Source organism: Ursus americanus, chromosome 18, assembly GCF_024610735.1.
Source record: "Ursus americanus isolate L20-20 chromosome 18, mUrsAme1.1.p, whole genome shotgun sequence".
Classification (NCBI taxonomy): domain Eukaryota; kingdom Metazoa; phylum Chordata; class Mammalia; order Carnivora; family Ursidae; genus Ursus; species Ursus americanus.
This window is the reverse complement of record NC_142144.1, coordinates 19,776,186-19,801,555: the sequence shown is the minus strand read 5'-3', so window position 1 is coordinate 19,801,555 and position 25,370 is coordinate 19,776,186. Positions and strand designations below refer to the sequence as shown.

Sequence of the window (25,370 nt, the reverse complement as noted above, 5' to 3'; positions counted from 1 at the left end):
TAAGCCCTGATGTCCAAGTCAGCTCTTCCTGCCCATCTCCTGGCTCTGCGTGGCAGAGAGCATCTCTACCAACTCGAGGACCTAGTGAGGAGTCCCTTTGCAGGAGCCCTAGTTTCTGTGTGGGGCCGAGGGGCTATTTTGCTACCATAGGGCCAAGGGGTTGGGGGGTGGGATTTGACAGGAGGTGAAGCAGGGAGAATATTATCTTCAACCTGTCTGAGGTCATGGGGGAGGCTACTCAGGGGTCATGCTGGGCTGGGTGGTGTTCACATCATGGCCTGGGCCATCGAGGATGGAAGGGGCAGCCCCGGCTGCTTTGAATACAATGTCCATGGTCCTTTGCACAGACTACAGGGGCTTGGGGCCCAGCTGGGGCCCCCTTGGGAAACCGCCAACCATGGAGGTGGATTTGGGGTTTTGTGTGGGGGTGGTTCTCAGCCAGTTGGCTGCCTGGCTTCCCCAGAAGAGGAGGGAGTACCTATGCCCAGCTGGGTTCCTGGAGGCCCTTAGAGCTTCTTCCCATTTACTTCCCCAAGACCCTGGAGATGGCTGAGTCCATTTGCCTTCTGGACAGAGAGGGGACTAAGGCAAGAGAAGAAGGGCTTGCCTGAGGGTACATTCAACTCATCAGCCAAGTGGGGATGAGAACCCAGGTCTCTGGTCTCCCAGCCCAAAGCTCTCTCTATCACACTAACTGGATGACTCAGAGTACCTGGCTTTCATCTTGATGTTCCCCTTTTTTGGACTCCCCAGTGACACATTCCTTTCTAGAACCCCCTGGCTTACCAGCTAGAGCCTGGCTCTCCTCTGAAAAACTGGTGCAATAGAGAAAGCCCTTGCTTGGCCAACAGGCCAGAGACTGAGGCACCTTCTGGCTCCTACTCAACTGGATATCTCAGGCAAATATGCTTTTTCCCCCCTCTGGCTCAGTTTCCCCTTTGGAGCAACCAGGAACTGGACCAGATCCCTTGTAGGGATCCAGTTCTTTGATTCTCTGTAGACTCTCTTCTCTTCCTGGGTCCTGTGAGTCACTTGTCAGGGCCAGGGTCTGGCTCAGCAGGGAAGCAGCCCCTAACCTGTTCCTCAGGCACTGTTGGTCAGAGGCCTTCTCCTGTAAGCTGGAGCCCAGGCCAGGGCTGGGAGGTTTGCTGTTGTTTGTGGAGCCAGGCCGTTTCCAAGATGTCATTGCTCAGGGAAAACCGTCATTCCTCCCAGGGATAAACAAGGCTGCTTATGGCTCAGCCCGCTAAGCCCAGAGAGGCTGGAGCCACTCACAGCAGGCCAGCCAGGCTCAGCCCCGGGGAGCTGCCACCTTCCCCTGCACAGCCAGCTGCACCCAGGCATCTGGGATTGGGGTGGGGTTGGGGCAGGATTAGGGACAGGGGTGCTGGGGCCATGACCCGCTGGGGAGATCAGAGCCTCTAGGCACAGTGGAGAGGGCGGGGTGTGGGGTCCCAGGATTCCTTCTTTCTCTGGCAGTGGACCTCCGTCATCGTTCCAGATGTATGGATAGCTGCCAGGTGTGTTCTCTGTTCCAGATGGCCCAGGGCTTGTCCCCTCTCCCTGCCTGCCGTGGGCCAGCCTGCTTGCACCTGGCACCGTAGATCAGGCTGCTGCCGGAGAACTGTCAGCGGCTCCCAACTTAGAAAGGCAGGGGGTGTAGTAAGTTATTTGGAACTGGGCATGCTTTTGCCCATGTAGCCAGGGCTTTCTGTGGTGTCCTCAGTTACCTCTCGGTGGAGTTAGCCTCGGGCTACTAGCAGAACCCAGGCACTCAGGGCAGGGTGGCAGAGGGTGGGGGGAGAGAAGGAGCTGGGCAGAGCAAGTGGCTGGCCACAACCTTGGACAAAGGCTAGGGGCAGCTGCAGGGAGGGCCGTGGAATGGAAGGGGTGTGGCTGTGCAGCTCCTTCGGTCAGCGGTTGCGAGCGGTGCCCATCTTGGACGCGGAAACCTTCACTGCTCAGACCTTGACTGACGGAGTCCTCCGTTGATCTCAATAGTGGCTCTGAACTTGCCCTCTGTGCCTGTCTCCCTCCCTCCTTTCCTTCCACAGGCATGAAATACCGGGTGTGTACCACGCACTGGCCGGGTACTGGAGGTATAGACATAAAGGGCCCAATCTTTAATCCAGGGCTAAAGATGGGCATCTGATGCATGGTAACAGCACAGCTCTGATGGGAAGACTCAGGGAGGGGGAACCCTGGGAAAGCTTCTAACTCAGCCTGGGAGCCTCAGCAAAGCTTCCTGCAGGAGGTGAGGCGGAGTCTGGATGCCTAGGTGCTCGTCCATCCAAGGAGCGAGTCTCTATCCCGGTCTGCCCTTCCTTCTGTGCTTCCTGCCTGGCCATAGAAATCACCTGTGTGTGTCCAGACGCTGTTCTTTCTGATCCCAGGGGAGGCTGCCTAGTGTGATTCGTGTCGGGTTGTGGGCTCTGGACTGGAGCGTTACAGCTGTGCGCCCTTGGGCAAGACACTGAAGGTCCCTTTGCGTCCATCTCTTGCGGTGATGGCCCGGCCTCGTCGGGTTAGATGCGGGGTGTGCGCATGCAGGGCTTCCTGGGCACCGATGCCGAGTCGAGGCAGCAGCTGAGCTCCGCTAGCACCTGACCTCACAGCGGCTGTTACTGAACGAGGTGATGTGGGCGAAGCGAGGCGCTTGGCATGGGGTCTGACACAGAGTTGGCGTTCCGGAAACAGGAGGCGGTGCAGTGGCTTTGTGGGGGGGGGGGGGTGTTGGCATGTGATTCAGAGATGTGTACCAAGGAGGGGGGCTCATGGTGGAAGGAGGGAAGGGGGGGTGGACGCTGGGATGAAGGCTTTTGTTTGCCTTTTCAATAACCTTCTCAATTGAAATGGAACACACTTAGAGAAAGATTAGAACTGTATAGCTGATGAATTTTCACAAAGTGAACAAACTCTCCAGCTCAAGAAAGAGAACATTCTAATACCCCGGAAATACCCCCCTCCACCGCCTTAAAAGGAACCCCTGTCCTGACTTCTCTCATTGATCAGCGTTGCCTGATCTTGAACTTGGTATACCTGGACTCACTGAGCATGTGCTCCTTCACGCTGACTTCTCTGGTCCGCAGTTTGAGGATGAGGTTTGTGAACATTCTTGTACGTTTTATTTTGTTGGTTCTCACTGTCGTATTTCGTTGTGTGAATATCCTGCAATTTAGCCATTCTGCTGCTGAACCTTTGGGTTGTTGCCAGTTGGGGGTTATCATGAAGAGCACTGCTATGAATAGTCCCAGACGTCTTTTGATGCACCGTACATACTCCTCTGTTGGGTAAATACGTAAGGTTGACAATCGCTGAGTCATAAAGTGGTATGTAATTAGCTTTAGTAGATACTATCGTATAATTGTCCCAGGTGTGACACCAGTGCGCTCTGTGCGAGCTGTGTACGAGCGTTTCTGTCACTCCACATCCTCACCAACGTTATTGGCATTAGATGTTGTGATAACTAAATGTGGCTTTAATTTGCATTTCCTCGGTGACTAATGAGGTTCGGGACCTTTCCCTATGTCAACTGGCTACCTCGTAGTGAAGCGCCTCTTCAGGCTTCTCCCCTCCCAGCTTTCTCCTGGGTTGTCTTGTCTTTTTTTTTTTTACTGGTTTGCGGGAGCTTAAAAAATATTCCGGATGTGTTTTCACTGTGGGATATACACATTACAAATATCTCCTCCCACTCTGTGTCTTGCCTTTTCACTCTGAAGCATACAAGTTCTTAATGCAGTCCGACCTGTCAGTCCTTTTCTTTCCGGAGAACGCTCATTGAATCCTGTTTTCTTGCCCATTACAAAGTTGTGGATGTGTTCTGTGTTACCTTCCAGAAGTTCCATTGTTTTATGTTTCCTATTTCGGTCTAAAATCCACTTGAAATAGATTCTTATGTATGGTGGATGTAGAGGTCAAGACTCATTTTCTCGGGGTGGTTATCCAATTAATTAAAAAAGAAAATCCTTTCTCACTGTAAGGGATCATCGTCTTTGTCAGAAATCACAGGCAATACACGTGGGGGTGATCTGAATTTGGAAGGATGAGTAGGATTTCGCCCCATGGACAAGAGAGGGGAGGGTATTCTAGGTAGGACGTACAGTGAGCAGAGAGGTTTAGAGGTGCCTGAGAGTAGAGTGTGTTTGGGGAACTACAAATAATTTAGTCCAGTCAGAGGGAAGGGAAGAGAAATGGCGTTGTAGGGAGGTCAGTTGGCAGGGGCAGAACGCACAGGGGAGGGAGGTGGGATTATCCCAGAGGGAAAGAACGGTTTTCAGCAGGAGAGGAATATAATCAGGTTCTTGAGAAAGTTCCATGACAGGAGGAAGCAGGAGGATGGTTTCGGAGCAGACTACAAACCCAGATGACCCAGCCTCAACATCACCCCTTAGCAGAGAGCACATCTGCTTCAGGGAGGCAGTGGTGGACGTAGCAGCGTGCCTGGGGCCTTGGAGGTGACCTTGGCCACAGGATGGTGGCTGAGTCCAATGGCCAGATATCCATTCTAGTGTCCTGGAATGGAAAAGCCTCCCCCCTCGACTCCCCACCCAGTGCCTCACAGCGCCTGGCCCAGGTGGGTGCTGGGTGAGGGAGGGGGATGAGGAGAGGCTGTGAAGGAGCCGGAAAGGAGGCCATGGGGTAGTAGAAAGAGCAGGGCTTTGGAGCCAGGCTGACCGTGGTTTCCATGCGACTCCTCTACTTACCTGCTTGGTGACCCTGCACGTCACTGAAACTCTCTGAGCCCCAGTCCCAGTTTCCTGATTTGCCAAATGGGGCCAGTGGAACCGACCGTACAGGGCTGCTGGGGGTGAGAGAGTACATGGAGAGCAATTATGACAGTGCCTGGTATCTGGGAGGCACTCAGTTCATGGTTTCTCTCTTCCTCTCCCCCCATCATTATCGTTGCTTTCTGTTTCCATCATCTGGCTTCACCTTCCCTATCTCTACAGCATCACGCAGACATGGCTCTCGGGGTGAAGTCCAAATTCCTGAACATACCCATGCTTCTGCTCATGGAACCACCTGCTCTTCCTGGAATGTTCCGTGCTGTCTCTGGCTTTGGCCTGGGTATCCTCTCCCATCTCTGTCCCCATTACCTCCTCCAAGAGCCATCCCCATCTTTCCTGCGGCCTCTGTGCTTCCATAACCCCCTGGGGGGGGGAGTGTGGTGGGTGGGTGGGTGAGTGACATGGGCTGCTCACCTGGTTCTCTGCCCCATAGACCAGCACCTTCATGGAAGGGACGGTGTCTTGCCACTGTTTGCCTTGCACAAGCCCTGGCACATGGCTGGGGCTCTGTTGGTATTTGCTGAGTACTCTGGGGGTTGGTGGGGGGAGTAAGTGAGCCAGGGACACAATCCTGATGAGCCAAAGCAGGGCCTGCACGGGCCACAGACGCTGGCAGGAGAGCAGAGAGCCATCTAGCCAAGGCATCCCAGGGAGTGTTTAACTGGGCTCTGGGGGATGGGCAGGAGACAGACCTGAGGAGGTGGAGACAATAGGGAAGTGAGACATGGTGTGGCTCAGACAGAGAAAGGGGGTGCCAGGTGGGAAGGGGAATGGTGGTGGAGCCCACAGGGGGCTGGTTCTGAGCAGAGAGCCCAGAGGTGGGGCAGGAGAGCCCCCTGGGGTCTGGTGTTCTTCTGACTGAGGCTCCAGTCCCTGTGGGGACAGGAAGCAGCTGGGACAGCCCTGCTCTCCACTTCCATGCCTTTCAGAAGAGAAGAGAGCTGAGGTATGGAAAGGGTCTTTTGGTTGTGGGGACTCCCAGTCCAGGCCCCCACACACATTGAAGCAGTGGCGTCTGGGTCCCGAGAGGAGGGGGAGCTTGGTCCGGGAAAGTCACCTGTTGGGAACTGCTTTCCCTACCCAGTGAGAAGCTGGGCATCCAGGATGGTGTTGGGGTATCCCAGTAAGCTCCAAAGGCCAGGCCCGAGGACACGTTGTTCTGGCTTATCCAGGTGGTGGTGCCAAGAGTAGGGAAGCTTCTAAGAGGGGTCTCCTCACTTCTCATTCCTGAGGATTCTTCTTCCCTGCGTGTTGGCTTTGTCCTGACAGTTTCTGAGCTGGGAAAGCTGTTTGACTGCGCCTCAGTAGTGCTTTCAGGCAATGGGTATGGTATGCTCCCTGTCGTGGTGCGTTGCCCTCCTGAGTCCCCGACAGACCCGTGAGGAGTTATGGGATCTTAGGAATGGAGAATTTTCGGTCTGCATTCAAACTCCTCCTTCCCTTCTCTCCTGCAGTTGGGCCTCTGTGAATAGGACGCATGAATGGGTAGCTATCTCCAGTGAGCCTGCTGTCTCCTTATCTGGGGACAAGGGGCTGCTGAGGTCCTGTCTCTTCTGCATGGGCTTCCCATGTGTGTTGGAATCGGTCCTGCACTAGGCTCTGGTCTGCATGCCTGTCCTGACTCCGTCGTATGATGGAGGGTACATCACTTCCCTTCTCTGGGCCTCACTTACCCTATCTGTTAAGTGGGCAGAATTATCTGGGGAGTCAGAGAAAAGTCAAGATGCCAGCCCTACTCTTAGGGAAACTTATCCAGTAAGGTCTGGAATTGGGCCCAGATATAGGTATTTTTTAAATGTCCCACCAGTGATTCTAAAGTGTACCTCTCTTTTGAGAACCAATAGTCTGGATCAATGCTATTTTTAATGTGTAAATTACGCTTGGAATCTTGGTAAAACACAGCTTCTGATCCAGCAGCTGTTGTTTAAAGGCTAAGATTCTATATTTCATGTGGGCTTCCAGGTGCTGCTGCCGCTGCTGCTGGGTTAGGGGCCCCACTTTAGGTACTAAGGGTCTAGACGGTCCTGTGAAGTTCACTGGATTGCTCATTCATTCATTCCTTCATTCATTCCTCGTCAAACACTTGAGATGGGGAATGGTGGGAGGTGAAGCCAAAGGGAGAGAGAGCCCAGACTCTCTCAGGGCTTCAGAAGTTGGACTTCATCTGGACGGCACTAGGGAGCCTTGTCAGGGCTTTAGGCAGAGGAGTGACAGGGTCAGATGTGCATAAAAGGTTCCTCTGGCATGGCGACCGAAGGGGGCTGGGCTGCCGCTGGGAGGTCCTCATCAATTCCGGTGGGAGATGACAGTGTCTGGAGGGAGGTGGTGGTAGTGGAGATGGAAGGAATGGAGAGATATTTTTTTTTCTAAGTTAATCAACTTTGTTTTTAGAGCAGTTTTAGGATTGAGAGGAAGGTATACAGAGTTCCCATATACTCTCTGTTCCCACACTTGCATTTCCTACCCTAGTGGAATGATTCTGAAGATTTTCCAAGGGACAATCAAGAGGTTTTGGTGACTGGCCAGAGTTGGGGGGGGAGGGTGGTCATGAAGGGACAGTGAGAGAGGATGATACCCGGGTCGCTGGTCTGGGCAGCTGGCAGTGGCATCCTTAATGGAATGGACCCGCATTCAGCTTGGGGCACGTTGAGCTGGGGGCACTGGCAGGATGTGCAGAGGGCGGTCTCTGTCTCTGTGCCTGGGCTCTAGCCACACAGGTGTCCTCCGATCTGCCAGGGTGCTGGCCCGCCTGCCCACCGCGCAGGTCTGGGGCTCAGTGCCGTTGCAGAGCGGCCTTCCCCACCTGCCACTGCATTCTCTCCCGCTGCACCTTACGGTTTTCCTGTCCATCACCGACCACGCTTTGTATCCGTTACGTGCTTCTGCGGGCAACATCGTGGCTCGTGTCAGTCCTTCCTCTCTGGCCTCAAAGCTCCGCCAGGACAGGGATCGTGTCTTTCTCATTTCCTGTCATACCCACAGAGCCTAGGACAGTATTTGGGAAGAGCTCTGTTTCACGAGTGCTTGGTGAACACTCGCCTCTGGGATCTAGATTCAGGAGACAGGTTGGGGCTGGCAGTGTGGGCTGGGCGGTGGCCAGGTGGCGCAGATGGCGACTATAGCCCAGGGAGGGGATGGGTGCACAAAGGAGGGTGCAGGACTGAGACGGGCAGGGGCCGGAGACGGGTTCCCATGGATGGGCCAAGAGGCCCAGGACCTGGTGGAAGAGGGATCGTCAGACGGGTGGGGGGAGATCCAGGGAAGGAGATGTCAAAGTTGGGCTATCCCGCGATGGTCAGGGGCTGCACATGCCCACTTGGTGCCCGGCTCTGGGCGCACGTCGGCTCAGCACTCCTCCCACTGCGCTGAGGAGCTGGTAGCAATGGCTGATGGAACTGAGGCTCCGAGAAGCTCTGCCTGAGGTCACCTGGCGGGTGAGTGAGGAGGGGGTCAGTCTCCAGAGCTCTCTCTGCTGTAAGGTGCTGTTCCCAGGGCCCAGGTTTGTGTCAGACCTGTCCTTTGGGGACGGGGGAGGAGGAGAATAGCCTGGAGGCTCTGAGCTGGCGGGCAGAGGCAGGGTGGGGGCTCCGGCCTCTGGGTGTCAAGAAATCAGGCTGAAGAGCTGGACCAAGGCTGGGCTGGGGGAGCGAAGTGTTGGCCAGGCAGCTGAGCTTTCTGGAAGCCAGCCTCACGCCAGGGACCCGGAAGCCAGGGAGCTGCTCAGGAACCCAGAACGTGCCAAACTTGAAGGAGCAACCCCGTCTCAAAAGTCAGGCCTGGAGGTCAGGCGCTGGTCAGGAATTCTAATAGCCTCTCCCTTTCTCCAACCACGTTCCAGTACGCAGAGCACTTTCCTGTCCTTTCTCAGACTTGGTCCCCTTAGCCCTCTGGAAGGGGGGTGGTGGTGGTGGCAGGAAGTGTCCTCACTTCACGTCCCATTTCACGGCAGAGGAAACCAGAAGTGACAGCCCGTCACACAGCTAGCAGATGCTGGAGTGAGGATCCAGTGGAGGGCTTCTGGCTTTCTGTCCGCAGGGCTTCTGGCTTTTTCTGTCCCGGTGCTCTATCTGTAAAATCTTAGCTGGGTAAGGGCCACCCAGAGACAAAGGCAAACCCCAGTTCACACCCCCTGCCCCCCCCCCCCATTGCAGGAAGTGGTTTTTGAGGGCAGATGCAGAGCCTAGCATCTGTGGTGGCCGTGATGAGTCATCTCAGGGTGAGAGCTGCAGGTTGACTCTGGGGTCAGCAGACCTGGCTCCACATTTGGTAGCTATGTGACATTGGGCAAGTCACTTCCAGCAGCTCACTGCCACCCCCAACCCCAGCAGCAGGGCGGGGGTGTGTGTGTCTGGGGCTCAGGAGATGTTCTGGGAGCCCCACCTGCCACCCTTCCCGGCCTCTTCTGAGCCCTAGATTGGACTGGGGGCAGAATTTGATTAGATCCGAAACAGCGGCTTCATTTAGAGGGCCTGGCTCATTTCCTGTGTGCTAGCCGGCAACACTGGGAGAGAATTAACACTGGTCCAGCCAAGCCAGCGAAGTGATGGATGGGCAGGAGCGAGGCAGACTCCCCACAGGAAGGGAACAGCTGCACGGAGCACTCTGGACCCAAAGCCCTGGGCCGGCAGGCGGATCTCTCTGGGGCTCTGGGGCTGGATTCTTATCACCCCAACCTGTTGCAGAGCTGTCTAACTGGGTGTTGCCTGTCAGCTGCGGGACCTCCTCCGTCAGAGCGTTCACCACAGGCCTCAAGACCAATTGTCCAGCTTCTGTTTTTTTTCTGCTCAACGGAGGGCAGGGATTGTGTCTGACTCGTCCCCTTCTGTCCCTCCAGGGTGTCCCTCGGTGCCTGGCGACTGAACGAATGCACGTGTGTTAGGACGCATGCCTGTCCCCGCAGTCCTTCCCCCACCCCCGCATCCTGCTCACACTGCCCGGAGCAGTTTTGACGTAGCAGGGCCCTGCGTGTGTCATTCTGTCCTTCATAGGACAATCCCACGCCTGGCATCCCTTGTGACGTACTCTCATCTCTTATCTCTTTTCCTGTCCTAATTCCCTCACGGACACCCCTCCCCCCAGATTTCTGAGGTTTCCTGGATTTACTCCAGAAGCCCCCTCCCCCCAAGGCACTCCCCACTCCAGCTCGCCCAGGAACACTGGGCTGACCAAACCCATCGAGGCGCTCACATGAGCCCGATCCTGGAGTGCAGGGAAGAACCAAAGAGCTTGGCTGGTCCTTCTTTGCCGGTGTCTGCCCTGTGTGTAGGGGGCCCGGGTGAGGGCCTCAGGTAGTACTCAGCCTGCCTGCTTCCCACTAGACTCCTGGGTCCACCATACTTGTGTGGAAGGGCCCAACAAAGCCAGGAGACACCGTTGGCTAGAGACATGAGTGCTGGTACTAAATCAGCCTCCAATTTCGTAGGTAACTCCCTTAGCTTCTGGGACCTCAGTTTCCCCATCTGTAAAGTAAGACTGCACTAACGATAGCCACCATGTTATCAAACGCTTCGCCTGGGCCAGGCCCTGTGGGGAGCACCGAGGATGGGTCCCATGAGTCCCGGGTAGTATCATGGCCCTGTTCCAGGTGAGGGGACAGGGACTGAGAGGTTGGGAGGCTGGCCAGAGTCACACAGCTGGAAAGTGACCCCGCTGACATCTGAACGCTGATCCCTGGGCACTCTCAGAGCCCTTCGCTCCTGGGTGGTTTCTCTGCTGCCCCGGGGGCGGGGCCCTCTGGGGACAGAGGCACTTCCCCTGCTGGCTTTGTTTGGTTTGGCCTCAGTTTGAGGCAGGATTGGCAGAGGCAGGCTGACTTGCATTTCTGGTTTTGGGTCTGTGGCTGCACTTTCCCGAGGGAGGGGTAGGCGGGCTCAGGCTCAGTCAGTTCTGGGACAGGCCTGGCCCCACCCCCACCCCCCAGGAAAGGGGAAATGCGGCTTGCTCCCCTCTCAGGGCCACTCCGTGCCAGGCCCCGAGGGTACCGGCTGCTGCTTCCTTCCGTCTGTCCTTCCAGGTTGGGGGTCTGGCCAAGGCGGGGGTGATTGAATGTGGGGCACGGGAGCTGGCTGTTTGTTTTCCTAGAGGAGAACGCTCCCTGGTGGGTGGGGTGAGGGACAGAGAACTGGGCTGCTCTGGAATGAGATCAGAAGCAGGCCTGGGAAGAAAGAGCCAGAGGCCCTGCTCTAACCCCAGCCGAGTCCCGATTGGTGCGGCTGCTTTGGGACATGTCTCTAGGTCACTGTCCAGGCTGGGCCTCAGTCTTGCTGTCTGTCCGTCAGCAGGGGAGCTGTCTCTGTCCCTGGGAACAGTCTGATGGGGCTAAGGCACAGATCTTGGTTTCTAGATGAGATTTTGGGATTGAGAGGCCCGCCATCATAATCACCAACTTTGAATCTGGGTATTTGGCTGCATTTGCTTCCAGGGGTCCATCCAAAGATGGGCTGCTGTTTGAGGTTTGTGACTTCAGCTCTTCCCTCTAGACCCATTGTTCCAGTCACCACCACTGCCACCACCACCAGCATCCCGTTCGAGAGCTTTATACTTTCAGGGTGCCTGGCTGGCTCAGTCGGTAGAACGTACACCTCTTGATCTTGGGATCGTGAGTTCAAGCCCCACATTGGGTGTAGAGCCTACTTAAAAGAAAAAAAAAAGAGCTTTATACTTTTCCATGTTTATTCTCCTGGTTTGTCACTTGTGCGTGTTGGTTATCTCATTTAATGGGTGGGGACCTTGAGATCAGAGGTTTTAGTGACTGGCTTTCCCTGGCCCCGCTGTGTGATTTGCCCTTGGCTCCTGTCCCTCCCTGGGCCTCAGGCTCCCCCTCGTGCTCTGGGGACTTGGGATCATGGATGTGTCAGGGGCTGAGGCTGTGAGGTGTGAGGTGTCCTTGGGTGGAATCATCTCCCACCTGCGGGTACGATTTACAGGGCAGGGAGTCCCTGTGGGTGGACGTGTGTCTTCGGCTGTGCCTGAGAACCAAACCCTGGCCAGATCATCCCAGAGTCCTCTAAGGCCCTGTCTGCTGTCTTGCCCCTCCATCTTCTCCATTGGGTGGGGGGAGCTCCCCTTTCACTTTCATGCTCCCAGCCCATGGCTGTTACCCACACCGTGCTTTCATATCTGCTCTGGTGCTCCAAGATGCCAGTGGGACCCCTGCCATGTGTGGGCAGCAGTCTACGGTTGCCTTGAGCCACGGCTGGGCCACTGACTCCCAGACAGGAGCCTGGCTGGGGGTTCGCCGTCACAGGCCTGAGCAGGCTTCTCAGCTTTGGGCACAGCGCGTCAGTCCTGGGCGGCTGGGCAGTAGGGGCAGAGTCACTGTTCATAGTGTACAGCACGGCCGTCCATCGAATGGACGTTAACGGTCTACGACGAGGGCTCTTAACCTCTGTTTGGGGAGTACTTACCTCTCAGGTTCTCAGCCAGCGTCCGTGTGTGCGTGCGCATGTCGACACGCACATTCCCACATATCTGTAAGTCCCCAGGGATGTGTGGCTACTTTCCCCTTCGTTTGTTCTAGGTGGCCATGGCCTCTTGATGGGTGAAGCCCAGACTCCAGATAGTGCTCGCTCCAGCATTCCGAGTCCGTGGGTGTGATGCGCGGCCCGGCCCAGGCTCGAGACCTGCTTCCCCCCTCATGTGGTGGCGGCCCCGTGGATATTCCTGCCCCTTCTCTGAGCCCCAGCCTTCCTGCGAGCCAGCTGCCTTTCAGACTTCATCAAGGGCACTATTTTTCCCTTTGCAAATGAAATCTGTAGGAGTCCAGCAAAAACGCTGAGGGTTCCGAGGGTTGTGTGTCGGGCCGGAAATGCTTTCTTTCTCTATGTGGAGCTCCTGAGCTGCCTCCAAACACAGTTTAAAAACCACTAGGTGGATGATCCCTCAGTGAGGTCCCCATGTGTCTGTGACATCTGTGTCATCCAAGGGTGGGCAATATTGTGAAGTTCTGGTTTCATTCCAGTTTGCTAGTTTCAAAGAGATACTTAAATATTCAGAGCAAGTTCTTGTTTGAATGGGATTTTTTAAAACTTGGGTTCAGGTAGAAGATACCCTTTGGCCAGGTCCAAGGTTCTATCACTTTGTGATTGCTCTGGCTTGGGGCTTGGTTTGGTTCTGGTCCATGAAGGCGGAGACTGCCTGGCTCCTCCTCTCCTCACAGAGGCGCCATGACACTTCCCTCAGAGGGCCGTTGGGAAGATCGTGTAAGAGGAGTGTTTAATTTGGCACGGCCCCGGCAGGCGATAGGATCCAGATAATAGTGGTTACTCCTCCTTCTTCCCCTAAATGACCAACCATGCTTTTGGTAGAGCAGACAGAAGATTTAGGCAAGATGACAAGGGTGGGAACCCATGTGCAGCGAAGTCAAAGGGGCTTTCTGTTTCCATCTGGCACTAAAGCTTTTAGACTGTGGGGTGTCAGGTGTGGGGTTCGGGGCATTGCCTGATTTATTTCAGCCTCTGTGATGTTGGCTCATGCACTGTGCCTGGCATCTCATAGCCTGCTGTTCTGAACCTTTCTTGTTTGCTTTTTATTTCCCAGATGTTGGAGCCAGAGGCAGATGAGAAGCGAGAGATGCCCTTGGAGGAAGGGAAGGGGCTGGGTGCCGAGGACCCTCCACCCAGCAAGGACCCCTCTCCGGGCCAGGAGCCTCCTTCAGGACAAGACTTGTCACCCAACAAGGACCCGTCTCCTGGCCAGGAACCTTCTCCTGGCCAAGAGTCACCGTCCAGCAGAGACTCACCTTCCTGCAAGGAACCTCCTCCAGGCCAGGAGCCCGAGCCAAGCAAGGACTCCCCACCATGCCAGGAACCCCCTGCAGCCCTGGCCGTCCCTCCCTGCCAGGACCTTCCTCCTGGGCAAGAGCCCCCTCCCAGCCAAGACCTCCCTGTTGTCCAGGACGCCCCTGCTCAGGAGCTTGTGCCTTGTCAAGACCCGGCTCCCGGCCAGGTCCCCCAGCCGGCTGAGGAGACTGCAAGCTCTGGGGACCCTCCAGCAGCCACCAGGGACCCGCCTGTGGCCTCCAGGCCAACCTTCGTGATCCCCGAGGTCCGGCTGGACAGTGCCTATAGCCATAAGGCCGGGGCGGAGGGGGGCAGCCTGGCCGATGAGGAGGATGCCGACGAGGCTGAGGACGGGGAGGAGGGGGAAGAGGAGGAGGAGGACACGAGCGATGACAACTATGGAGAGCGCCGTGAGGCCAAGCGTAGCAGCATGATCGAGGCGGGCCAGGCCGAGGGCGGCCTCTCCCTGCGGGTGCAGAACTCCCTGCGGCGGCGGACGCACAGCGAGGGCAGTCTGCTGCAGGAAGCCCGCGGGCCCTGCTTCGCCTCTGACACCACCTTGCACTGCTCGGACGGGGAGGGCGCCACATCCGCCTGGGCCATGCCTTCGCCCCGCACCCTCAAGAAGGAACTGGGCCGCAATGGTGGCTCCATGCACCACCTCTCCCTCTTTTTCACGGGACACAGGAAGGTAAGAAGGCCGAGGGTAGGCGATAGTGGGTCAAAAATGAGGTGTTGGGGGCAGGGAAGAGGATCCAGAAGCTACAGGAGATGAGCGTTGCCGTCCCTCATGGCGCTCTCCATAGAATAAAATTAAAAACAACAAAAAATAAATTGTATAGCATAATGCCAGCACAGGGCAAATGTGTGCTCTCCCTCCACATGGCACCTCTCTAAGCCTTCCAGGAAGCCTTGTACCCATTAGACAGAGGATACAGCTGAGGCACGGAGGGACCGACAAGGCCACACCTGCACTTAAGCCCCTGACTCTGACTCCAGGTGCTGTGCTCTTACAGCTCCTTTGGGCTGCGGGTCCCCACCGAAGTAGAGCAGCTGTGGCCTCGCCCAGGACATCGTGCGTTTGCAACCCAAAGGTCTGAGACATTTGCTGGAGGACTGTCTCCTGTAGTAGAACAATTTAGACTAAGTCCAGGCCTAGTCAGCCTAGAAATCCATCAGCCAACAATGACAGCACACATTTACCCTGTGCTGCCGTTATGCTACACAATTTATTTTTTTGTTGTTTTTTATTTTTTGAGAGAGAGAGAGACAGTGAGTGCATGACTGGAGGGGAGGGGCAGATGGAGAGGGAGAGAGAGAATCTTAAGCAGGCTCCACGCCCAGCACAGAGCCCGATGCGGGGCTGGATCTCACAACCCTGAGATCATGACCTGAGCCGAAATCAAGTGGCGGACACTTAACCAACTGAGCCACCCAGGCGCCCCAATTCTAAGCAGTTTAGCTGACCTCACTGATGCTCACAGCAGCCCTGTGAAGGAGATACTGTTGCGGCTGCCTACAGATGAGGAGACTGAGGCACTTGGGTTGTCTCACTTACACCAGACCACACGGTTTATAAATGTCTGCACCAGAATTAGATTCCGGCTCCAGGGCTGGGCCTCATCCCCACCGTGCTCTCTGCCTCTCGCAAATATTTATAAATAGATGAAAAAGTGTTTATTGATTTCCTGCCGTGTGCCGGGCCCTGTGCTCCGTGCCACTGCGGTGCCGCAGGAATGTGTGAGGCTGATCTCAGCCTGGGAGGAAGGAATTATCTGTGTGGGTTGGGAAGCTGGCCCCGCAGTGAAAAGATTGCATCATGGCCCCGAAGCCCACCAGCCAGCTTGAGCCTGGGCTGTGTCTCTCACTTACCGTGTGGCCCTGGGTGAGTCACTGGGCTCCTCTGTGAAAAGCAGAGACTAATTACACTCCTGTCCCAGGGAGGCCGAGGATGACCCGGAAGAGTCTTAGTGCCGGTGACCTTAGTGCCGGCGCTGGTACATGGTTTTGAGGTGCCGGCAGCCAGCGCGGTGCAGGGTGTTGTTCCGACAACATCGTGAGGCTGGGGGTGGGGGGATAGGCAGGGACCTGGGGGTTCATGGAGGGAAAGACCTCAGGGAGTTAGGCCACCAGGGAGAGCTTCTGGAGCAAGATGCCCCTTGGCTCGGGCTCGATGGCTGAGCAGGTTTAGAATAAAGAGAAGATGAGACAGGTGTTCTGGGAAAGTGGACACGACCCGGGCACACTGTTCGTAGAAGCCAGTCTGGCTAGAGCAGGAGATTGCTACAATGCAGGCATGGCAGACGCGTGGCACTCACGCTGCCCTTCCTGCCTCCACACCCGGGGCAGACATGACTAATGGATTCCAGCGCGTTTCCCCACTGAACTGGGCCATGGCTTCGGAAGCCTTCTTCCCCTCAGGCACCAGTAATAAGAGTGACTTCACACTTGAGAGGACACTGCTGCAAGGTGGTTAGACTGGAAGGGGAGGCTGGGACCCCCAGAAAAGGGCACAGATTTTGGAACTAAATCCCAAAGGAACTGGGACTGGATCTTAGTTTCCTCGTCCACAAACATGTGTGGTTCTAACTTTGATGTGCTCCGTAATGACCAGGAGGACGTTATTAATACGTAGATTTCTAAGTCTCCAACCCCAGGCTCCTGGAATCAGAATTTTGAGCAGGTGGTGCCCAGACCCTGCATTTTAAACAAGCCCCCCTGGGACTGTGCTGGTCCCCATAGTTGGAATATTACCATCTTTGGCCATTTCTTGATGCAGCTGGAGAGAGTCTAGAACTCTGCCCTACCCAGGTGAGGCCTCGGGCTTGCTCAGACCAGGCCTGGCCACTCCTCTCCGGAGGGCACTGAGATCCCAGGGCTCACACCCGCCGGGCCTCCTGATTCTGATTGGACACCCCCTCCCCAAGACCCTTCCGAGTTCCGTTCTGTATGTAAATACAAATCTCTGTAGACAGATACATCCACACACCTTCATGCTTACCCTTCTAGTTCCCCCAGCCAGCTGATCTGAGATCCGATTGGGGGGCAGGGGCTCCTGCGCAGGAGTCCGGCAAGCCTGGACCAGCTCTGTCGTGTTTCAGCTTCCTCCTTTGGGAGCCCAAGGTTTTCACTGGCATCCCCCACCCTCTCTTGGCCTCTTGTTTCCTTTCTTGGGCTTGAGCGACAGAGTTGGCAGGGGCCTCAGAGGCTGTGCTCCCATGGTTTCTGCTGACCGAGCTGCCCGTCCTTCATCGTGTGTATGCGGCTCACTGCAGCCAGCCGGCTCCGCTAAGAGCCCTGCCCTGCAGCTCGAGGCTGGACAAGCCCCTGGTCCCGCGCCATCCCTCACTGCCAGTGGGCCTGTGGCAAGTCCCTGCCCTTTCTCTAAACCTCAGTTTCCTTCATCAGCGAAATGGGTATGGTAATCATACCTCCTTTGTAGGACTGTGGGGAAGATTAAGTAGCCCGATGTGGGTGGGGTGTTGGGGGCAGTGCTGGTACTAAGCACTCGGTGGGTGCTCCATAAATGGGAATCCTGTGATGACAACGAGGAGGAGAGCAGTAGCAAGCGGGGTAGCAGTTATGCCTACATGTACAAACACCAAGTGCCTCCAGCTCCCTTTCCTGGCCCGCACGATGCTGCTGCAGGGAGGGCCCCCTTGTCCTCGTCCTCCAGCAGGGACCCTGAGGCAGAGGGAGCAGTGTTTTGTCCCCGGCCACACAGCAGGTGCAGCTAGAGTGGGGCCGTGGCCTCACCCTGCCCAGTCCTCCCTGGCTCTACCGCAGACCCTGCACACCTCACCCCAGGCTGGTGAGGGACGGGGTGTGGGGGGCTGGTGGCGGGTTGGGGAGGCAATGGGTTCGCTCATGACTTCCATCTTCCTGGCTTGGGTCTGGCTTTCTTGGGAGGATCAGCTGCTGCCTACAGGCCACTGTTTCCAGGCTGTGCCAGGCAGGAGGTGAAGAGGAGAGGGGCGAAGTCTTTAGGAGGAGTCAGACAGACCTGAGTTCAGATCTCAGCTCTGCATCCTCCTTCCTGGTCCTGAGACCTTGGCCCAGTTATGTCTTTCTTTGAGCTTCCGTTTTTTCTTATAAAGTGGGAGTGCTAAGTCTTCCTGGAGTTGTCCCAGGGATTCGAGAAGATTGCAGTATGTGGAAAGCTCTGTGTCTGTGGCAGGGATCTTGTCAGGATGTGAAACTCAGGCAGGCCAGACAGAGCTGGTGTGGCCCTGGGCTGCTGTGTGGCTGCGCTGAGGCTGCCCGGAGGGCATGCAAGCTGCCTGTCACAGGGGCGACAGTCCCTGTGTTACTGCTCCCCCTACCTGTCAGCCTGCCGTCTTGTGTGCGGAGTGATGTCTTTCTACTAGGGGTAGGAGCACCTGAACCGGACAGACCTGAGAGATGGCCCACTTGCCGCGGTCATTTTACAAATGGGCTGCCTGAGGTGCAGAGAGGAGAAGACCTCCCCTGGGCCATCCCCTGGGCCCGGCTCCCTGTGCCAAGTTGAGCTGTCTCACAGTGCCCTCTGCTGCCGGACCCTTGCCTTGCTGGCTGCCCCCTGGTGGCCCCGCGGGCAGATCCACGGGCCTGCATCTGCCCTTTTCCTGGGAGCCAGGGAAGCCCTGAGCAAATCTGTGTCGGGCCCAGGTTGCTGCCCTTCAGTTCCGCCTCGGGCTGGCCTGGCGTGGCCCAGGGTCAGGGGTCGTTCTTTGACAGTGAGGAGACTTAGGCTGCAGCCCCTCCCTGGCCATGCTTCCTTCTCCCCTCCTCCTGTGGGGACTGGCTTGGGCAGAAGCCGGCTGCCACAGCAAGCTTCCCGCCTAGGCGGGAGGTCAGACCAGAGGGCCCCTAAGATGCCTTCCAGCTCCAAGACATCTGGCCTCCTATTTACAAAACGCTTAAAGAAGAACGATTCCCTACGTCTCAACGAATACGTGTAGCCTTTAGATCCAGTGCTTCCACAAGGTTCTATGGGTTCTACGATAAAGTACGGAAGCTGAGGTTACGGGGTCCCCCAGGCTGGGCCAGGTCAGAGGGGGACAGGGTGTGGGGGGCTGGCGCCAGCCACGGCCGGGCAGCCCCGGAAGTTGGGTCAAGGGCAGTGAGAGGAACCAGGTGAAGCCCCTGCTCACAAGAGCCCTCAGTCAGGGTCGGGCTCCGGCGCCAGGCCGTTGCCAGCTTGTGGAGCCCAGGGCTTCGGTTTCCTCCGCTGTGAGCTGGGGCAGAGGACAACAAATAGTTTTCAGCACGGCCGTGAAGATGAAACGAGAGAAATACATTAAAGCCCATCGTTGCAGCTCCTGGCACGTAGGGAGCGCTCAGTGAACGCTCGCCATGACCGCCAGAGCTGGCCTGTACCAGGTACCGAGCCAGGCTCTTCCTGTGTGTTCACTGAGTTGATCCGCACCACGCCCCGATGAGGTAGGTCTGGTTATTATCCCCATTTTACAGATACAGAGACCGAGGCACAGAGAGAGGTCGTAACTCGGCTAAAGTCAGTTAGCTCATAAGTCACTGAGGTAGGATTCCAATCCAGGCAGTTTAGAATCGGCACTCGTAACCACAACTATTATTATAGTTATAATTATAGTAAGAATTATAGTTATTATTCCAAGGGGCGGGGAGCGCCCAGGACCTGGAGTGGCCGGGTGGGGGCTGGGCGAGCCCCAGGGATTCCTGCCTGGAGTGAAGGGAGGGCTGGTGGCCCTGGGCTCCCCTCCATTTCCCTTTCAGCAGGGAGGGCCCTGTAGAGCGGCAAGGCAGTGGGGAGCAGATGGGAAGGAGAGGCCCTTTGTGTGCTGGGGACAGGGCAGACCTTGCCGTAGCTCCTGAAGAGGGGAGCCTTGGGGCCCACTGTGGGGCTGGGAATCAGAACCCTGACTTTCTGGCTCAGTTTCTTCTCTGTCTGGCCTGCAGACTACCCCCCTAGTGCCTGGGTTTCCCCAGCTGCTCTGGGGGTCAACGCCCAAGGCCTGGGCTATCAGGCAAGTTGGTGTGGTCCCTGCCGAAGATGACCCCCTCCCAGCAGTGGAAGGAAGAGCCCATTTCCCAGCAGTGCAGAGGCTGGGGGTGCGGGCGGGGCGGGAGTGGCCCCCAGGCCCATTGTGTGGGCTCGATAAAGTACGGAAGCTGAGGTTAGAATGGGAGGAAGCCCAGCGCCCGTGGCCCTTTCCCACGGGTGGGGGCTCCGGGCACTGCCTAGCCTGTCCAGTGTGACTGCAGCCTGTGTGTGCAATGGGACCACAGCGGGAAGACTCACTGAGCAATGACCCCGGGCAGCCCTGGTTAGAGGGGGCACCAGCATTGGGCCACAGGGGCCGAGACTTGATCATGTGACTCTTCCAACAGCCAGGGGGCTGTCACCCCTCCTATGCTGTAGCTATTGAAGCTGAAGCTGAGAGGCTAAGAAACTCCTCCAGAGTTGGTGGAAATAGGATCAGTACCTGCTTCCTGCAAACCCGAGCTCTGGAATCACACACCATAGATGGGTGTATGCCTGGGTGTGCACGTACACACACGTGTTTACAACCCTGGCGGGGCAGTCTTCTCAGGAAGGAGTTGGCACTTCCCCCGAGTCTTCTACTGAGAACATTCAAAATGTGCCTTTATCCTTACATTTGAGTAGCAGCCTCCTCTGGGGGAGAAACAGGGGCCTTAGATGCACACAGACCTAGATTCCAGCTGTCACTTCAATTCTGGGTGTCTTTGGACAAGGGACTTAACTTCTCTGAACCTCCATTTGCTTTATGGACTTACTCTGAAGATTAATGAGATAGGATCTGCAGAATGCCCATTCAGGGGTCTGGTCTATAGTATGAATTCATCCGTCCATCCGTCCATCCATCCATCCATCCATCCATCCATCCATCCATCCATCCAAGGGTGTATATTCCACTGAAGCTAGTAGCTCCCCCTGCTGGCTATATCTGGAATAAGGCCACTTTTCTTTCTAGAATTAATAACTCTTTGAGAATTAGCCCATCTTTATTTTACAAGTGAGGAAACCGAGGCCCAGGATGGGACTCATGAGTCAGAGCTGAGATCCATACCGGGTGGCACTCTGTCTCGTCTTGGGCCATAGTGTCCATGCCCAGCCTGCTCTGAGCTCTAGCTCCTCTCCCATCTGAGAACATTTCCTGGGCTTCTGCTCTAGGGTGGCGCTGTTGGGGCCTTGGGTTTCCACTGAAGGAAGATGGAAAAGTACCAGCAGGGCAGGGGACACAGAGGACAGCCCTGGTAGAGATGGTGGGAATCTGAAGGGGTCTGGAGAAGAGGAGTGGCAGACTGGGGGGAAGAAGAGAGAGGGCATTCCAGGACGGGGACCCAGCACAGGCAAAGGGGAAGGGAGAGGATGGGTGGGGGAGGTGCAGTCTGTGGGCCGCAGGGGAGCAATGGGGGATACAGCTGTAAGCTGGGATTCAGGCAATGAGGGCCTCAAGACTCATTGTTCCCAGTCTGCTTTCCCTCTCTCGATGCATTCATTCATCTGACAAATATTTGTTGAGCTCCTAATCTGTGCCAGGCCCCATGAGGGTGACCCAGGCAGACAGAGGCCTTGCTCGTGAGAACTCACAGTCAAGCAGAGGGGACAGATTGAGAAAAAAGCCCTTTCGAATGTGGTGGGGACCTCAAAAGCGGTGAAGGGGGCACAGCCGTGGTCTAGGGGCCTGGGAGTGCTCCCTAGGTGAGGAGGCATTTAAGTGGCTTACCCCAGAGGTCTAGGTCTTTCCTGAGGCTGGGTCTTGGGAGTAAAGGGAGATGGGAGGGTCACAAAAGCATCCCCGTGGAAGGTGTTGCACAGGTAGAAGGCTGAGGTGAGGGGCACGTCAGGCGAAGGCGTTCCGTTTGGCTGGAGGGCAAGGTCAAGGAGGGTGCTGGAGCAGGGTCAGGCCGAGAGCTAAATGAAGGACTTGTAACTGATCTTCAAATGCACCTTTCTGCCCAGACCCTAAGATGGCAGACCCTGTATATCGTGTCACAGAGTTTGGCTGTTTCCCTGGGGGCACTGGGGAGCCATGGAAAACTCGAAGGCAGGAGAGGTTCTCTCAGGCTTGTATGACAGTTCACTGTCCGCACTGCTGACCAATCCCAGGTCTCTGTCAAACTTCAGAAGCTTGAGTTAGTCATTAGGATCTCGATTTTGAAATTAAGAAATCGGGGCTCGCAGAGGGACAGTGACTGGCCGAGTCACACTGCAGAAGCCCTCCTGTAGCCCTGCTCTCCAGTCTGCCCTCATGCCTGCAACGAGTAAGTGCTGGGTCTCTGGCTTTGCCCTCAACGCTGTGTCTTCCGCTTCTCCGTCGCAAACCGGGCTTGTAGTTGCACCAGGATGAGACCCCTTTGGCTGGAGGGGGTGGGCCGGCCACACTACATGGACAGACTGTCCCCAGGAACGGGCCTCCCTCTCCCTCCCCTAAGGGGTAGGAGCTTTGCAGGAGTGGGGTGGGATGGTTTGCGGGCGCCGTTGGATCCCTGAGCCTCTCTCTGCTCAGGCAGCAGCCTTTGGACACCCAGACTATAACGTGTCTGTCTTTCTTCCACAGATGAGTGGGGCTGACACGGTCGGGGATGATGATGAAGCCTCTCGGAAGAGAAAGAGCAAAAACCTGTAAGTTGGAAAGATCCCTGGTCCTCAACCTTGCGGTCAGGGAGGCTCCCCAACCCCCTCTTCTTCCTCCGTCCTCGGGCTTGTCTCTCCTCCAGGGGTACAGGTGGGGAGAAGGGGCTGTGCCCAGTCCTGCCCTAGACAGACACCAGTGAACAAGATCTGAAGACTTGCCAGCGGCCCCAGGGTGGGCTCACTAGGGTCCCGAGCATCCTGCACTGCCCTCAGCATTCATGCAGTGAGGCAACATGCTGATTCAATACCTGGAAGCCCCAGGGAACCAAGCAGAGGCAACCAGCTAGGTTGTCCTGGCCCTGGCCCAGCCTCTGAGCCAAGCAGTGACTGAGTGACCTTGACAAGAGCTTTGCTGCCTCTGAGAAAGAACGCGGGATTCCCCCTTTCTCCTCTTGAGCTCTCGAAGGCTCCAGTCTTGGGCATTGCCAGGAGGTGGCGCTGCTGGTCCAGGTAGCGCATCCCACACTCCCCAGCCTTTCTGGCCAAGGTCTGGGGCCTTACACATCTGTTCTGGAGGTTTGTTAGAGGTGCCAATTAAATGAACAGAGTGTATGTGGGTTCTCCTTGGGTCTCCTTGTACACCGGGGCCCCAGGCCCTGGAGACTAGGGGGACGGATGGAGAGGAGGCAGTGGGGTACATGGTAGAGCCAAGAGGGAGCCCCCCTCCCCTCCAAGTCGTGTAGTGCCCACCATTATGTACCAGTTGGGCCTGGGGGAGGGGGACAGGAGTCTTCCCAGATGCCTCCTACAGCCATTTCCCTGGCCTCTACTTTGGCTGGCGTCCATGACTCTAGAAACTCTTTCTCCCCCAGCTCCTCTGCCCTTGTTTCTGGGACAACTACAGGCTTCTCTCACTCTGCAGCCAGGAGCAATCCCGCTTTCTAGGGAAGGTGACATGCACCAAAAATAGCCCTTTGCGCCAACCAGGTATCACCAAAGCTCCCAGGGGTGCAGCAGCAGAGGCCCACGAGGGGTGGGCATCTGGGGTGCTGGAGCCGTCCAGGGCCGGTCCTAACTCTAGCCTCCCTTCAGGGCAGGCGCTGCCTTTTGAATGGCCGAAGCTCACATTCTTAAAAGCTTCGTCAAGGACTCTTAGAATCTGGGATAACAGTAAAAATAACTAATATTTATTGGACCAGGCACTGTTCTATGCACATTCCATATGTTATCTAATTTAATCTTTACCATTATTTTTCTTTTACATTTCCTTTTTTTTCTTATGTGCCCTATTTGACCAATGAGTATAAACTGAAGCAAAAAGAAGTTACTTGTGTCAGGTCACACAGCAAGTATGTGGCAGAGTGGGGATCTGATACCTGGCATGCTGGCTCTAATACTATAAATATAAATATATTTTTTCCCTCAGAGCCTGTTCTATTGAAGCTCAGTGTAGAGCATTCTGGAGGAGGTTCACAGCAGCCCTGCTAGTAGCCTTTGGGCCCCTAGTGGTGAGAGTTCATTCTCCAGAGGGCACTCATTCCATCCCTTCATGGCTCTGATTGGAAGAAAGTGCTCCTAAGCTTCCTCTTGTGGGTCCCTGTTCTGCCTTCTGGACCCACGTGGGAACGCACGGGGCCCGTCTGAGCTCTGCCATCCTGTCAGACAGACCACTATGCCCCAGGAAGCCAAATGCGGCACCCCAGTCACCCCCAGGCATTCTGAAGGCCCCGGTCCTCACCCAGAGGACTGCCCATCCTTGGACTCCTTGGCCTTGGCTCGATGGCTTGGACCTTCTAGAGCAGGGTCCTCATCCCTGGGCAGCTGCCCCAGACCCTCTGGACACAGCGGGCCTCCTCTCTCTTCTCCCCCTCTCTCTCTCTCTCTCTCTCCTGTGCACTTTTGCCCTAGGCAGTGTGCTAAAACTTCATGCGCATTTTCCTCTTGCTTCTCACAACAGCCCCAGGAGAGGGTAGGTACTATTATCACCCCTGTTTGGTGGATGGGAACATTTGACATTCTGAGAGGTGAGGTAACTCGACCCACCCAGAGCGCACAGTTGTCAACTGCTGGGGATGGGATTTGCCCCCGACGCTGTGTGGCTCCAGGGCCTCCCACTCACCCTCCACGGGGAGGTGGGTACCGTCTCCCTCACCGACTCACCCAGGGGGTCCCGGAGGTCTTAATGCCGCTTTAAGCTCAAATAACCTCAGAAGCATAAGTACTACAAACTTAACAAACACCCATTTGAAAGTTGAATTATTTAAATTTCTTTTACACTTATTTAGCTTTGTGATTTTGCCAAGGCATTTTTTATTTTAACCTTTGGTTTCAGTCAGCGTTTTTTATCTTGAATCGGAAGAACAGAGACCAAAACTTAAAATTAAAAAAAAATGTATCATTAAAAAAATTCACAAAACTCAATGTGCATTAAGAAATTACATAATTAAAATTCCATATGACGTTCGGGAAAGTTTACGGGACTTGTACTGCTGAAGTTATTTGGGCTTGAAACCGTACTCAGACTTGTGGGACATCCTGCATGTTCCTGGATGCTTCTGTCCGAAGCCAATGACTGAGGCCGAGGCCAGCTGCCAGGAGCCATCTGGAGGTGCCCAGGGTAGGGGGTCTAGCGACAAGGGAGGCAGACGTGAGCATGGGGCATTGAACCCCTTTCCCGCCAGCAGCTTTGCCCAGTCCCGAAATCGGCTGCCCCTGGGGGAGTGGCAAGGCTAAAAATGCTTCCTAGCTAAAAATAGCCAGTCCTGCCACCCCGGTGGGCAGAGCCCTCCCCCCTCCCCTTCCAGCAATTTGCTGACTTGTTTTCTCCTCCTTCCCCTGGCGCTGCCATGGCAACGGGGAGGCCGGTCACAAATAACCGGGTCTGGCTTTTTGCCGCCGGGCCCCAGAGGCCGCCCCTCGCAGACACATGCCCCTTTCACGGGCTCCCCGTCAGGGTTGGCCAGGAGGGATATTCTTTTTTCCGCTCCCCGTCCTGGTCCCTCCCATTTCCTGGCTCCTCCTGTCTGAGTCCTGCCGGCCTGTGCCTGGGAGCCCCAGTCCTCCGGCCGGGATCCCGGCGAACGAACGCTCGGCTGAGCCCGCGCCGCTGCTGCCTGCCGCCGCCTGGGACGCAGGCTGGGGAGCAGACCCTCCCGGGCCCCAAGGTGGGGGGCCTACAGAGATGCTCCGGGGCATGTACCTCACGCGCAATGGGAACCTACAGAGGCGGCACACGATGAAGGA

At 56.1% G+C, this 25,370-nt stretch overlaps 1 protein-coding gene across 11 annotated transcripts in view; it reads left to right on the top strand.

Annotated features, from left to right (window-relative positions):
* The window catches only part of RGS3 (regulator of G protein signaling 3), a 130,648-nt gene that overhangs the window by 102,039 nt on the left and 3,239 nt on the right, over positions 1–25,370 (top strand). For 8 of the 11 annotated variants that reach the window (XM_087869455.1, XM_045791108.2, XM_045791110.2 and 5 more), the window contains 2 exons: positions 13,326–14,258; positions 22,111–22,175. In XM_087869455.1, the coding sequence (XP_087725581.1) occupies positions 13,326–14,258; positions 22,111–22,175 (998 nt within the window). Of the gene's footprint in view, positions 1–13,055; positions 13,126–13,325; positions 14,259–22,110; positions 22,176–25,128 lie in introns of those variants that run through there. The other 3 variants (XM_045791115.2, XM_087869457.1, XM_045791119.2) reach the window with 3 other exon arrangements.